At 43.8% G+C, this 14,086-nt stretch overlaps 1 protein-coding gene across 1 annotated transcript; it reads right to left on the bottom strand.

The window, feature by feature from the left end:
• Nucleotides 1-8,520: 8,520 nt before the first annotated feature.
• On the bottom strand, nt 8,521-9,447 carry LOC306701358 (olfactory receptor 4B13-like; the record flags this gene model as incomplete). Its single annotated transcript, XM_079166646.1, has 1 exon — nt 8,521-9,447. The coding sequence occupies one exon, from the start codon at nt 9,445-9,447 to the stop codon at nt 8,521-8,523; it is 927 nt and encodes a 308-aa protein (XP_079022772.1).
• Between the last annotated feature and the right edge of the window lie 4,639 nt (nt 9,448-14,086).

The raw sequence follows: 14,086 nt of genomic DNA, 5'->3' as shown, positions 1-14,086 counted from the left end.
ACGTTTCTTTAAGGTTTCAGTGTGAAGCTCACTGATGAAGATTCTGTGCTGCTGTCATCAGTGCATCATGTGGACGTGTTGTAGTTCTGAGCGTCGTGTGTTGTAGTTCTGAGCATCGTGTGTTGTAGTTCTGAGCGTCATGTTCACATTCAAAGCTCTTGTGTGTTTTCAGCTTTGTTCTGTTTCATAACTGTCTGAATGTTTGACTCTGAATTAAACTGCATCAGGTGTAGAGAGAAACCACAAATTAAAGGTGTAAAGGTGTAAAGGGATTCTATTGAGTTTATTTTACTGATGATCAGAACGGGAAATGAAATGAAAAGAGTCAGAAAAGAAAGAAAAGATCAGAACTAGAGCATGAATAATGAAATGTGATCAGAACTCTGCTCAGTTTGAGGTCAAACGAGGGTTAAAAACTTAAATACAGTTTGTTCAATAAAAACATTTTACAAAGAAAATGCTGAAAATCTTTCTTCATTTATTGTTGAATCTATAAAATGAACCTTCGAGAACACGGAGAGATTCAATTTATTGAAAAATAAAACGCAGAAAAAACTGAAAATCTGATGAAGAGGTTTCAGTGACGTCACAAAAGAGTTCAACACTAAAGAGTGAAACTATGACGTCATGATCGATCCATCTGAGACCAACAGTCATGTGACCACAAGAGACTCTGACGAACTCCAGGAAGAGGAGAGACCACATCACCCCAGTCCACCAGAACCTCCTCTGGTTCTCCTCACATACAAAGTCCTTCATAACCCTGAATCGGACCTCCTGTATCGACACGTTCCCATCCTCAGATCCACCGACACCAGCCCCCTGACCCCCCTACTGGGTACCCTGTCCCCACTCGGTCCACCAGACCTGGGGGGACAGGGTCTCCCTCTAGAACTCTCTCCTCAGACATTCTCCGTCCCTTAAACCTCGTCTATTTAAATAAAATGTATTGTTATTATTATTATTAAAATATCTAGACGTCATGATAACGTGATATGTTATTTACACCATTTCAAGCCCTCACACTCAAACATGTAACCGGTGACATCAGTTCAGTCCCTGAGGGTTCAGGGTCTAAGGCTTTAGGGGGGACACTGGGACCAGGTCTTTGTGAATCAATGACTTGAAAAAGCTCGACAGCGTTTAGTTTATTTTGTACGTTCATGGTGACGTGCAGATGTGGAGACCAGCTGGTTGTCCTTTCATCTTTGTTCCTGGAGTGTGTATGAAACATATATGTACACACATATATGTATATATATATATGTATATATGTATGTATCTATGTATATATATACATAGATACATAGATACATACATATGTACACGTAGAAAGAGAACTCAGTGTTTGAAGCGACGCTTCCTTCATGAACGCAGGAAGAACAATAACTCGGCTGTTAGAGCATTTCACTGCTTTTAGAAATAATTATAGATATATATATATAAACAAACATGTCTCTGAGTCACAGATGTCTTTTTGTGGATCTGAGTCTGTGGGGAAAACTCTTCCTGGACCTCGTGATATCACATGATCACATGATCACATGATCACAGGACCGATCAGGATCTTCCTGTGGTGACGATGTGACGGAGACACTTTCAACATTTACTTTATTATTTCATATCACGTATCCATCAGGAATATAAAGTTTATATTTTCACATTTAGTCTTCTTTAGATCTGTGAGCACAAACGCTGCTGTGTGTCCCGTAGTGACCATGGCGACAGCAGAGCGGCCTCCCATGATGCAGTGCGTGAGTGCTGATTGGCTGCTGATGGAGCCTCCAGAGTGTCCAACTGTCCACAGGCTCCTCTGGGCTTTGTCCTTGTGTTGGTTACAGTTGATGAAGCTGAGGAGCTCCTCCGGCACTCGTTACTGTCAAACGATACAGTTCATGTGACGAGTCCTCGCCGTCCTCATGTCCACAACGAGGACAACGAACAGAGCTTTGACCTGCAGACGACCTCTAACTGGTTGATGTAACGGCGGCAGAAAATGACATAATCAAGGACGGCCCGTATGCTCTGCATGTGCATCGGTCTCTGTGGACATCAGTAGTTAGACGTGTCCATTGGTCTCTGTGGACATCAGTAGTTAGACGTGTCCATTGGTCTCTACTGTGGACATCAGTAGTTAGACGTGTCCATTGGTCTCTACTATGGACATCAGTAGTTAGACGTATCCATTGGTCTCTACTATGGACATCAGTAGTTAGACGTGTCCATTGGTCTCTGTGGACATCAGTAGTTAGACGTGACCATCGGTCTCTACTGTGCACATCAGTAGTTAGACGTGTCCATTGGTCTCTGTGGACATCAGTAGTTAGACGTGTCCATCGGTCTCTACTGTGCACATCAGTAGTTAGACGTGTCCATTGGTCTCTGTGGACATCAGTAGTTAGACGTGTCCATCGGTCTCTACTGTGCACATCAGTAGTTAGACGTGTCCATTGGTCTCTACTATGGACATCAGTAGTTAGACGTATCCATTGGTCTCTACTGTGGACATCAGTAGTTAGACGTGTCCATTGGTCTCTGTGGACATCAGTAGTTAGACGTGTCCATCGGTCTCTACTGTGCACATCAGTAGTTAGACGTGTCCATTGGTCTCTGTGGACATCAGTAGTTAGACGTGACCATCGGTCTCTGTGGACATCAGTAGTTAGACGTGTCCATTGGTCTCTGTGGACATCAGTAGTTAGACGTGTCCATTGGTCTCTGTGGACATCAGTAGTTAGACGTGTCCATCGGTCTCTACTGTGCACATCAGTAGTTAGACGTGTCCATTGGTCTCTGTGAACATCAGTAGTTAGACGTGTCCATCGGTCTCTACTGTGCACATCAGTAGTTAGACGTGTCCATTGGTCTCTGTGGACATCAGTAGTTAGACGTGTCCATCGGTCTCTGTGGACATCAGTAGTTAGACGTGTCCATCGGTCTCTGTGGACATCAGTAGTTAGACGTGTCCATTGGTCTCTGTGGACATCAGTAGTTAGACGTGTCCATCGGTCTCTACTGTGCACATCAGTAGTTAGACGTGTCCATTGGTCTCTGTGGACATCAGTAGTTAGACGTGACCATCGGTCTCTGTGGACATCAGTAGTTAGACGTGTCCATTGGTCTCTGTGGACATCAGTAGTTAGACGTGTCCATTGGTCTCTGTGGACATCAGTAGTTAGACGTGTCCATCGGTCTCTGTGGACATCAGTAGTTAGACGTGTCCATCGGTCTCTACTATGGACATCAGTAGTTAGACGTGTCCATTGGTCTCTGTGGACATCAGTAGTTAGACGTGTCCATTGGTCTCTGTGGACATCAGTAGTTAGACGTGTCCATCGGTCTCTACTATGGACATCAGTAGTTAGACGTGTCCATCGGTCTCTGTGGACATCAGTAGTTAGACGTGTCCATCGGTCTCTACTATGGACATCAGTAGTTAGACGTGTCCATCGGTCTCTGTGGACATCAGTAGTTAGACGTGTCCATCGGTCTCTGTGGACATCAGTAGTTAGACGTGTCCATTGGTCTCTGTGGACATCAGTAGTTAGACGTATCCATTGCAGTGGCGGCCCGTGCGTTTTCACAGCTAGGGTTATTATTCGTTTCTTGGGCTGTAACTATATAACGTTACGTATTCGTATTAAACCGTTCGGTACGAGGCTTACAAACCGAACAAAGCGTTTGAATAATACTAGTGAATTTGGAAATATGTTTCCTGCGCTCACTAGGAGACAGCGGTCTGTGTGACCTCTGAACCGGAACAACAACAGCTGATGCTCCACAAGTGTTCCGGGAGGCTAGGCTAACTAGCTTAACGGAAAAACAACAGCAACAACACGCATTCTGCTGCACACTCGAGGGCCGTTCAGATATTAGATGGAGAAACACAAACACAGCTGACTTACCAGATGCTGATCACTTGAAGACAAACTCCATCCTCCTTTCTTTGTTGACAGAGTTTAATCTCACGGTTAAATCCCAACTCACTAATCTGTTTCTCCTCCTTCAGACATTGAGTGTTAAAAAACAAAGCTCGGTAAAAAAATAATAATCTACAACAAGCTAAATGCCAAAAACAATAATTTCTTCCATATGTTTCAATTTGAACTCTCACTACTCCGACTAAGCCTCTGCTGCTACTTTAAGTTTCGTTTCACAATAGTCACGTGCTCGCCCACTGACCAATCACAGCACACGCTGCACCTCACTGCAGAGCTGCTGCTGCAGACTGAGCTGCACGTAATGCTGACGTAGCTGTAGGCCAGCTAGCAGCTCTGACACGTCAAAGAATACGCCCAACATGTCAAACTAAAGATCTGATTGGTTGAACACTATGACGATCAACATCATCGTCCCCATTCACTTAAGCTGCACATGGATTCACTGGTGAGTCTGCAGGCCTGGGGCCTCTCTTCTACCTAGAGACACAGAGGTGAACTCTGATTGGATCAAAGCTCTACTTAAAACAAGCTGCACTGAAGCAGAGCAGCTGAGGAGCACAGTAGCTGTGCAATGAGAACATAAGATAATGGGGACAATACTTTTATAAATGATAATACATGTAGTGTATTTATGAAACATTATTAAATTATAAAATAGCTCTAACTGTGTGATTCTGTTTAGGCCAGCAGAGAAGGCTTTGCAGGCCCTGACGGCCACCACTGGTCCATTGGTCTCTACTATGGACTGGAGGTTTACAGTTCAGTTCGGGCTGGTTCAGGTTCATAGTTAGGACTGGATCAGGTTTGCCTTGGACCAGCCCCTAGATAAGCTGCTGTAGGCCTAGACTGCTAGAGGACTTCCTAGGATACACTGAGCTCCTCTCTCCTCTTCTTCATCTCTTTCTGTATGACTTTATGTCTCATTACTAACTTTGCTTCTTTCGCGGACTCTTTGTGCTTTCTCTCCTCACAGGTTTCCATGGATCGTGGTTTTATCTGAACCCTGGTCCTGCCTCCTGCCGTGGCCCTGCTGACACCTTCTGCTACTACCATTTTTATTATTAGTGATACAATCCGGCTCAAAGGCTGCAACATAAAGGGAGACAAGAGAAGTGTAAAAGCAATAAATACAAATGTATTTAAAGAACACACACTAAACTAAACTAACAAAACCAATAAGCAGCCGAGCCCGTGTTCAGACAGTGAGTCTTTATAGCGGTCACCACACTAGGCTCAGGTGTGGCTCATCAGCTGCCGATCAACATCCTAAAAGACAGCAACCAGGACACAGACCCCTAGTGCAAGGAAGTAAGGGAGGGGTCGTCACACCCCCCTCAGGAATACCTTCAATGCAAACTACATACAGATTTCATACCACCGGTTATAGTGCATCCCCCAACCCACCAATCAAACTCCACTCTGCAACCCAGCAACTCCAACATGTGGAGAAGCATCTAAGAGTGAGAGCGGAGAAGGAAGGCCAGAGAGATACAGTGATATGAGAAGCAGGGTTTCATGGGAGGAACAGTTCATGCAATGAGATGCAAGAACGAGTGGTGAACACCCAGAACTGGAATTTCCATAATTACCAGCTAACAGAAAGCACACAACCGAACTACCATGAGCGCTAATCCGAAGTAGCATCCAAAAGCTTCCTCTGACACAAAGGCTCATTAGCCAACCAAGTCGTCCACAGACGCACAAAGAGGCAACCAGACTACAACGCAGCTCACACCAACCAAGGCATGAGCTGCAGCGCTCATGTTCCCAAAGCTAACAGGCCAAGCTAACAACTTGCCTTTCAACGCACAAACACAACTTACAGTTCACCACATCCTCCTTTAACCATATAAACCATTGTTACCTGCTGCTGAGCAGCAGCAGTCTTCAGGTTCTCAGGTTTAACACCTGCAAGGTAACAACAGGCTGTGCAGAGCTCTCATTAGAGTCCAGAATTACCCAGAAACCTCTAGAACAAGACCGTTTCCCTCAGTAAAGTAAAAGGAACAGCAAACACTTCAAGCCTCAGACCAACAGCATCCAACTCAGACCTGAATCCAACGAGCAGCGCTCCAACAACTCCTCTAATAACTCCTCCAATAACTCCTCCAATAACTCCTCCAATAACTCCTCCAAAAACTCCTCCAATAACTCCTCCAACAACTCCTCCAACAACTCCTCTAATAACTCCTCCAATAACTCCTCCAATAACTCCTCCACAGAATTCCTCCAACAACTCCTCCAATAACTCCTCCAATAACTCCTCCAATAACTCCTCCAACAACTCCTCCAACAACTCCTCTAATAACTCCTCCAATAACTCCTCCAATAACTCCTCCACAGAATTCCTCCAACAACTCCTCCAATAACTCCTCCAATAACTCCTCCACAGAATTCCTCCAACAACTCCTCCAACAACTCCTCCAATAACTCCTCCAATAACTCCTCCAATAACTCCTCCAATAACTCCTCCACAGAATTCCTCCAATAACTCCTCCAATAACTCCTCCAACAACTCCTCCAACAACTCCTCCAATAACTCCTCCAACAACTCCTCCAATAACTCCTCCAACAACTCCTCCAATAACTCCTCCAATAACTCCTCCAACAACTCCTCCAATAACTCCTCCAACAACTCCTCCAATAACTCCTCTAATAACTCCTCCAACAACTCCTCCAATAACTCCTCCAACAACTCCTCCAATAACTCCTCCAATAACTCCTCCAACAACTCCTCCAATAACTCCTCCAACAACTCCTCCAACAACTCCTCCAATAACTCCTCCAACAACTCCTCCAATAACTCCTCTAATAACTCCTCCAACAACTCCTCCAATAACTCCTCCAACAACTCCTCCAATAACTCCTCCAATAACTCCTCCAATAACTCCTCCAACAACTCCTCCAATAACTCCTCCAACAACTCCTCCAATAACTCCTCCAATAACTCCTCCAATAACTCCTCCAATAACTCCTCTAATAACTCCTCCAACAACTCCTCCAATAACTCCTCCAATAACTCCTCCAATAACTCCTCCAACAACTCCTCCAATAACTCCTCCAACAACTCCTCCAATAACTCCTCCAATAACTCCTCCAACAACTCCTCCAACAACTCCTCCAATAACTCCTCCAACAACTCCTCCAATAACTCCTCTAATAACTCCTCCAACAACTCCTCCAATAACTCCTCCAACAACTCCTCCAATAACTCCTCCAATAACTCCTCCAACAACTCCTCCAATAACTCCTCTAATAACTCCTCCAATAACTCCTCCAATAACTCCTCCAACAACTCCTCCAATAATTCCTCCAATAACTCCTCCAATAACTCCTCCACAGAATTCCTCCACAGAATCCTCTAGAGAGGAAACAAGCCGACTGCCCGAACACAAAACCCAAACTGATCCATGAATCTATCGAACACACTAACAGCAAGAGCAGCCGATACACAGGCTCACATTACTATTTCTATGACCAATATCATTAATGCTCATTACTGACTTCGCTTCTTCGTGTTTTCTCTCCTCACAGGTTTCTGTGGATCGTGGTTTTATCTGGACCCTGGTCTGGCCCTCCTGCCGTGGTCCTGCCTGAGACCCACTGCTGCTACCATCATTAGTCGTAGTCGCACTGCTATTACTGATACCATTAGTATTCTACTACTGCTGCTGTTACTGGTAGCAGTCATAATGTTTCCATCGTTATTATAATCACTCCTCTCATTCTATGAATCATTCGGTCATAAGCATTGAATGTGTTGTAACTCTGTTATGTTTCTGTACACATGACATCACTTCATCCTGACAGAGGATCCTCCTCTGTTGCTCTCTGAGCTTTCTTCCTCTTTTCTCCTCGTTTAAGGGTTTTTGGGGAGTTCTTCCTGTTCTGATGTGAGGGTCAAAGGTCAGAGGATGTCACATGTGTACAGATGGTAAAGCCCTCTGAGGAGTATTTGATTTTGGACGATACTAAATAAATTGAATAACTACATTTTGTTCTTCTCAGGACAGCAGAGGAGATCTCTAGCTACACTAAGTTCAAGCCTTTAATCATAGAAGAATACATCATGACAATCACTTTAGGGCTTTTCTGATTAATAGCAAACTAAATTCCGAGGTATAATTATGATGTTTAACTTTGAAAAGGCGCTCTAATAACCTTGACATGATACACACTACATATGAAATGTGTATGGTGTCTTCAACTCTCAAACATACTCTTTTATGTTTCTATTGTTCTTCAGATTGAGAGAATATCGTTGCCTCTCATGAATATCATTTATTTGCATCTTTAAAGAAGCTTTGCTTTCAATGAAAAACTCGTATTCTCGTTTTGTTATCACTTTCTTTCATACATCTTTGTGGAAATGCTTTTCATAACAGTGTGATCAGGAAATGTGCCTTAATCTGAAATGTTCATAAAATACTAATATATCTAATCAGAGGGCAGCTTGTGAGTTCACAGCAGTCCTGCAGCTACATTTCTATTGTCATACTTTACACCTTAAACAACCACGAATGCATTCTCAATGTCTGATAAACCCTTAAATCTGCTGGGCCGCCCCGACATAAGAGGCCTACATTTTAGCAAAGACAAGACTTTTACATATGATTCGGATTTTGGACATATTGAGCCCGTACAGTAAGGGGTTGAAAACCGGCTGGCATGTAAGCCAGTACAATGATAACACAATTCTCAAAGTATTGGGTAGATTGTTCATATTGAACCTGCTCTGTGATATTTCAAAGCAAGCTCCACATGAGAAGTTGAGCAGAGAAGCGAGGTGAGGTGTGCAGGTGCTGACAGCTTTCTGTCGGGTCTGTTTAGAACCAGAGAAACACACTCTGAGGATCTTCATGTAAGTGTAGAAGATTAGAATCAGAGGACAAAAGATTATGAGTGAAGTAGAAACGAGTCCATAGACGTTATTAACTGAAGTGTCATAACAGGCCAGTTTGACTACAGAGTAGTTGTCACAGTAGACTTTGTCAATAATGTTCCCACACAGCTGTAAAGAGCTACTCAATGATGTCATCACAACACACAGCAGGAAAGGGCAAAGCCATGTTACAGCAAAAAGAACAGTAATCCTGTTAAATGTCATACGTGTGTTATATTGTAGAGGATAACAAATAGCAAGATATCGGTCATAAGACATGGCGGCTAAGTTTAAATATTCTACACCTCCATAACAGTATAGGAAGAAATTCTGCAGGAAACACAGTGGAGCAGAAACAGTGTGAATGTCAGAGAGGATCTGAACCAGAAGGAATGGAAACAAGCCTGAACTACCAACCAGTTCATTTACAAACAGGCTGCAGAGAAAAAGGTACATAGGTTCATGTAAGCTCCTGTTCATACAGATCACCACAACCAGCAGGAGGTTGGAACCAACAATTAACACGTATAAAGACATAACAATCATGAAACACAAGTATTTAAACAGCCCGGTGTCAAAGTAGGCACTAAGTATGAAATAAGAAACGTTTGTAGAGTTCATCATGATGAATCCTTTGGTTTTAAAATGCTTCATCACTTTGCAAAGGAACACAAATAAGTATAATACTAATGTCACATTTTGTTTGTTGTAAGTGTACAACTAGTGAACGTGTTGACATGTATGACAGAGTTTAGTTAAAGCATCAACAAACAGTCCACTTACTGTCAACCAACCAGAGAGGACTCTTTAGTGACAAACATCTCAAACTGAACACCACTCTCTGATTTACAGTCAACATGAGCAAGAAGCTACAAACAGTTCATGAACTGGTGTGAAGGACTGACTGTGAGTCCCTCTGTACTGAGCTGGAACTGTCTTCTTATAGACATTTCAAGTCAGATAGCAGCAGCAGAGCAACGTCATCATTAAAGGTCACAACATCTGATTCTGTGATTGATGATCGGTTGGTGACTGGTATTTAGAAGATGTTCATTAAAAAGAGATATGTAAAGGAAAAGTTCAAGATGGTGGAGGAAGTAAACATATCTCGCTTTTTTGCCCCCTCAGGTACTGTGCTCGACATAATATAAATAACAAATGATCAACATTAATAAGAATTGAAGCTGCGAGCAGCATTGATCGGGCCCTCGCAACTTCCTGCACGTCGAGGGTTCTGGCAGGACTGTGGTTGATGCGGCCGTGCATTTCTGTGACCATCATACACAGCGTGCACGAGTTAAACGACATCTCCTCTGTCGACCAGTGGCGTAGCCGGGTCATTTTGCCAGGTCTTAAGCTTCGAATGTACCTCCGAATACAATCATAACTGTCAGCCTGTAAAAATCGACAGAAAAGTGAATGTGTGTGAACGCGCTTCAGTGTTAGTAACATCACTGTTAAAGTAAATGCAGGTTGTTTGTTTGTGCAGGTAGCTCTGACAATCACTGCTGAGTGACTCAAAGCTGGAAGAGTCGAGGAGAAACAGGAGAATGTGGAAAGAATTAAGTTTAAGCCAAAAGGTGAGCCAATGTCCAGGTCACCGAGACCTGTCCATCACCGTGGACGATACCGTGGTGATGCCGGTCCTCATCCAGGCTCTGGTCATCTCCCTCCTGGTCTACTGCAGCTCTCTACTCTCCGGAGCCCCGGCGTCGGCCATCAGACCTCTGGAGCTCGTCCAGAAAGCTGCAGCTCGCCTGATGTTCAATCGCCCCAAGTTCTCCCACAACCTCCCTTCTCCGTGCTCTACACTGGCTCCCTGTAAGAGCTCACATCCAGGTTCAGACTCTGGTGCTAGCCTACAGGTTCAGACTCTGGTGCTAGTCTACAGGTTCAGACTCTGGTGCTAGTCTACAGGTTCAGACTCTGGTGCTAGTCTACAGGTTCAGACTCTGGTGCTAGTCTACAGGTTCAGACTCTGGTGCTAGCCTACAGGTTCAGACTCTGGTGCTAGCCTACAGGTTCAGACTCTGGTGCTAGCCTACAGGGCAGTGAAAGGAACAGCTCCTTCCTATCTCCAGGCCATGGTCTAGCCCTACACCCCCGACCACTTGGCTCTGCTGCCTCGGGGCGATCGGTTCCCCGTCACTCAGAGGTCCCTGCGGCCGATGGACCCGGTCTCTGTTCTCTGTCCTGGCCCCACGATGGTGGAATGAACTCCCCACTGACGTCAGGACAGCAGAGTCGCTGCCCATCTTCCATCAGGCTGAAGACTCACCTCTTCATGAAGGTCTACCCTGAGCCTTACTCTCAGCACTTACTGTATTCGTATTAGCTCGTTGCACTTATTGTATGTGTTTGTTTCTGTACGTTTGCTCTGGTTTATGCTCTAAGATGTTTAAAGATGATGCTCTTATGACTTCTGGTGACTAGTAGTTCTCTTGAATACTATGTTGAATACACTGATTGTAAGTCGCTTTGGATAAAAGCGTCTGCTAAATGACTGTAATGGAATGTAATGTAAAATGGCTGCCACACCACGTCCATGTCGTTCGATGAAACATCAAGCTTTTAGTACATTTTTATCACAAAGGTCTTGAGATTGTTCTGCCGAAATTCTTAGTTGATCTGATTAATTCCCAAGGTGGAATTCTTTAAAGTACAGCATCTGGAAATTGCTAAAAAAAACACGAGAAATTAATAAAAAATTCAAAATGGCTGACTTCTGTTTGGGTTTAGAGCATAGAGCCCTCAGACTTTTTTTTAAGTCTACATGTGATACATCTGCTCACCAAATTTTATACAGCTAGGTGAAACGTACTGCGAGGGCTGCATCGTCGAAATATTGTAGGGGGCGCTATCGAGCCGACTTGCCACTCTGAGGCATTAAAATCACATCAGATAAACATTCAGGATTTCAAATGTGTTTGACAAGTTTGATTATGTTTTGAGCATTTTTCAATCCTCAAAAACACCTTCGCTTTTCATAAAACAACAAACTTTGTGTAACTTTTCATCACAAAGATCTTTAGATTGTTCTGACAAAATTCTAAGTTAATCTCATTAATTCGTTAAATTAAGGAGTTCGTTAAAGTACAGCACCTGGAATTTGCAAAAATGACACTAGAAATTCATGCAAAATTCAAAATGGCTGACTTCCGCTTGGGTTTAGAGCATGGCTCCAAGAGACTTTTTTTTAAGTCCAAATACATGTGCCTACCAAATTTTGTAAATCTATGTGAAACGTACTGCGAGGGCGGCTTCGTAGAAATTTAGTAGGGGGCGCTATCGAGCAGAGTTGCCACTTTGAACCATAATGTATAACTACATTTTGGGCTTTAAATCTGTGTGCCAAGTTTGCTGATGTTTCGAGCATTTTTAGCCTCTCAAAATTAACTTCGTTTTTCACGACGAAGACTGCGTCGCCAGGGCAACGGCGTTCAACGAAACATCAAAAGCTTCATGAACTGGTGAATAGTGTTATTTTGCCGCCACGCCACGGATACATAGTTCGATAACTTTTTGATCTTTGAGTAACTTTTCACTGCCAAGGTCTCAAGAGCAGACCGACCGAATCTGAAGTCAATCGGGTTAAATCTCAAGAAGGAGTTCGTTAAAGTACGGAGCCTTGAAAAGGTCCAAAAATGTCCGACTTCCTGTTTGGTTTAGTAAATAATTCCAAGAGAATTTTTTACACATACTACATTTCATACAGCTAGGTGAAACCCAATGTTGGGGCTACTCAATAGGGGGCGCTTTCGAGCCAATTTGTCATCCCGCAGCTGGACACCCCAATCAGACGGCAATTTTTGCCACGACTGCCTTACGTACCAATTTTCAAAATCTTACCAGTATCCCAAGCACCTCCTTTATGCGATGAAACACATACGATAATAACAATAATAATAAACAGAAGAACAATAGGTCCTCCGCCCTGACTACGTCAGTGCTCGGGCCCTAAATATAAAAAATACGATGTATACACAACGTAAGAGACAAGATTGTGTACAAGTATAAAACTGGTGCAATATTAAAAGGATGCAGGGGAATGTGGCGGTACCCTGCCTGTCAAGAAGTCTGAAGTAGTGTTAAGTCCTATGTGGGTGAGCTGGAGTCTGGTGGAGACGATGGTGATGAGACTGTTATCAAAAAAACGCATTCTCACTTAGTTCCCCTTCCTGTAGTCCAGATGGTTATGACTTCATCAGTTCATGTGTTGGAAATGAAGGCAAACCGATGAGGGTCTTGGGATCTGGGTAGCGAGGATCAGATGTGGTCCTCTACCAGCTGCTCAAAGTGCATAATGAGCACAGAGGTTAGCACCTGTGGACGGTAGTCGTTCATGCTGGGCAAGCAACTGACTGCTGGAACTGGGACTCTGGATAATAGTTAGGGCCGTAACGGGTTGTATACAGACCCAAATGCAGCACACAGGATTCTAGCAACCGTTGTCTTTATTATAAACTTAGCAAGTACAGAACGATACACAAAGTCCTTGGCAGAGCAGCAGATACAGTGGGCAGAATAAATCAGAGTCAGGAACAGAAGGCTGGTGGGTTTACCGGGAGTCAGGCGAGACGGGTCGATCAGGGGCAGGGAGGGTCGATAACAGGAATTCAGTTCGTGATAGAGTGCTGGAAAGTCTGGCATTGAAGAGCGAAGAACAATCTGGCAATGTGTGTCTGAGAGGCAGGAGTCTATATAGTGGCTTGATTAGTGATCAGAGACAGGTGAGTGAACAGGTAGAGGAGTTAGACTGATGAGGAGGGAATAGCTGACAAGTAGAGTGAGGAGGGCGTGGAGCTAAACTGTGACACTGACTCAGGTTTATAGTTAGGACTGGCTCAGGTTTATAGTTAGTTCTGGCTCAGGTTTATAGTTAGGGCTGGCTCATGTTTATAGTTAGGGCTGGCTCAGGTTTATAGTTAGGGCTGACTCAGGTTTATAGTTAGTTCTGGCTCAGGTTTATAGTTAGTTCTGGCTCAAGTGTATAGTTAGGGCTGGTTCAGGTTTATAGTTAGGACTGGTTCAGGTTTATAGTTAGGGCTGGCTCAAGTGTATAGTTAGGGCTGGCTCAGGTTTATAGTTAGTTCTGGCTCAGGTTTATAGTTAGTTCTGGCTCAGGTTTATAGTTAGCACTGGCTCAAGTGTATAGTTAGGGCTGGCTCAGGTTTATAGTTAGTTCTGGCTCAGGTTTATAGTTAGTTCTGGCTCAGGTTTATAGTTAGTTCTGGCTCAGGTTTATAGTTAGTTCTGGCTCAGG

The sequence above is a fragment of the Pholis gunnellus genome (genome assembly GCF_910591455.1).
Source record: "Pholis gunnellus genome assembly, chromosome: 9".
In the NCBI taxonomy this organism is placed as follows: domain Eukaryota; kingdom Metazoa; phylum Chordata; class Actinopteri; order Perciformes; family Pholidae; genus Pholis; species Pholis gunnellus.
This window is presented reverse-complemented; position numbering and strand designations above follow the sequence as displayed.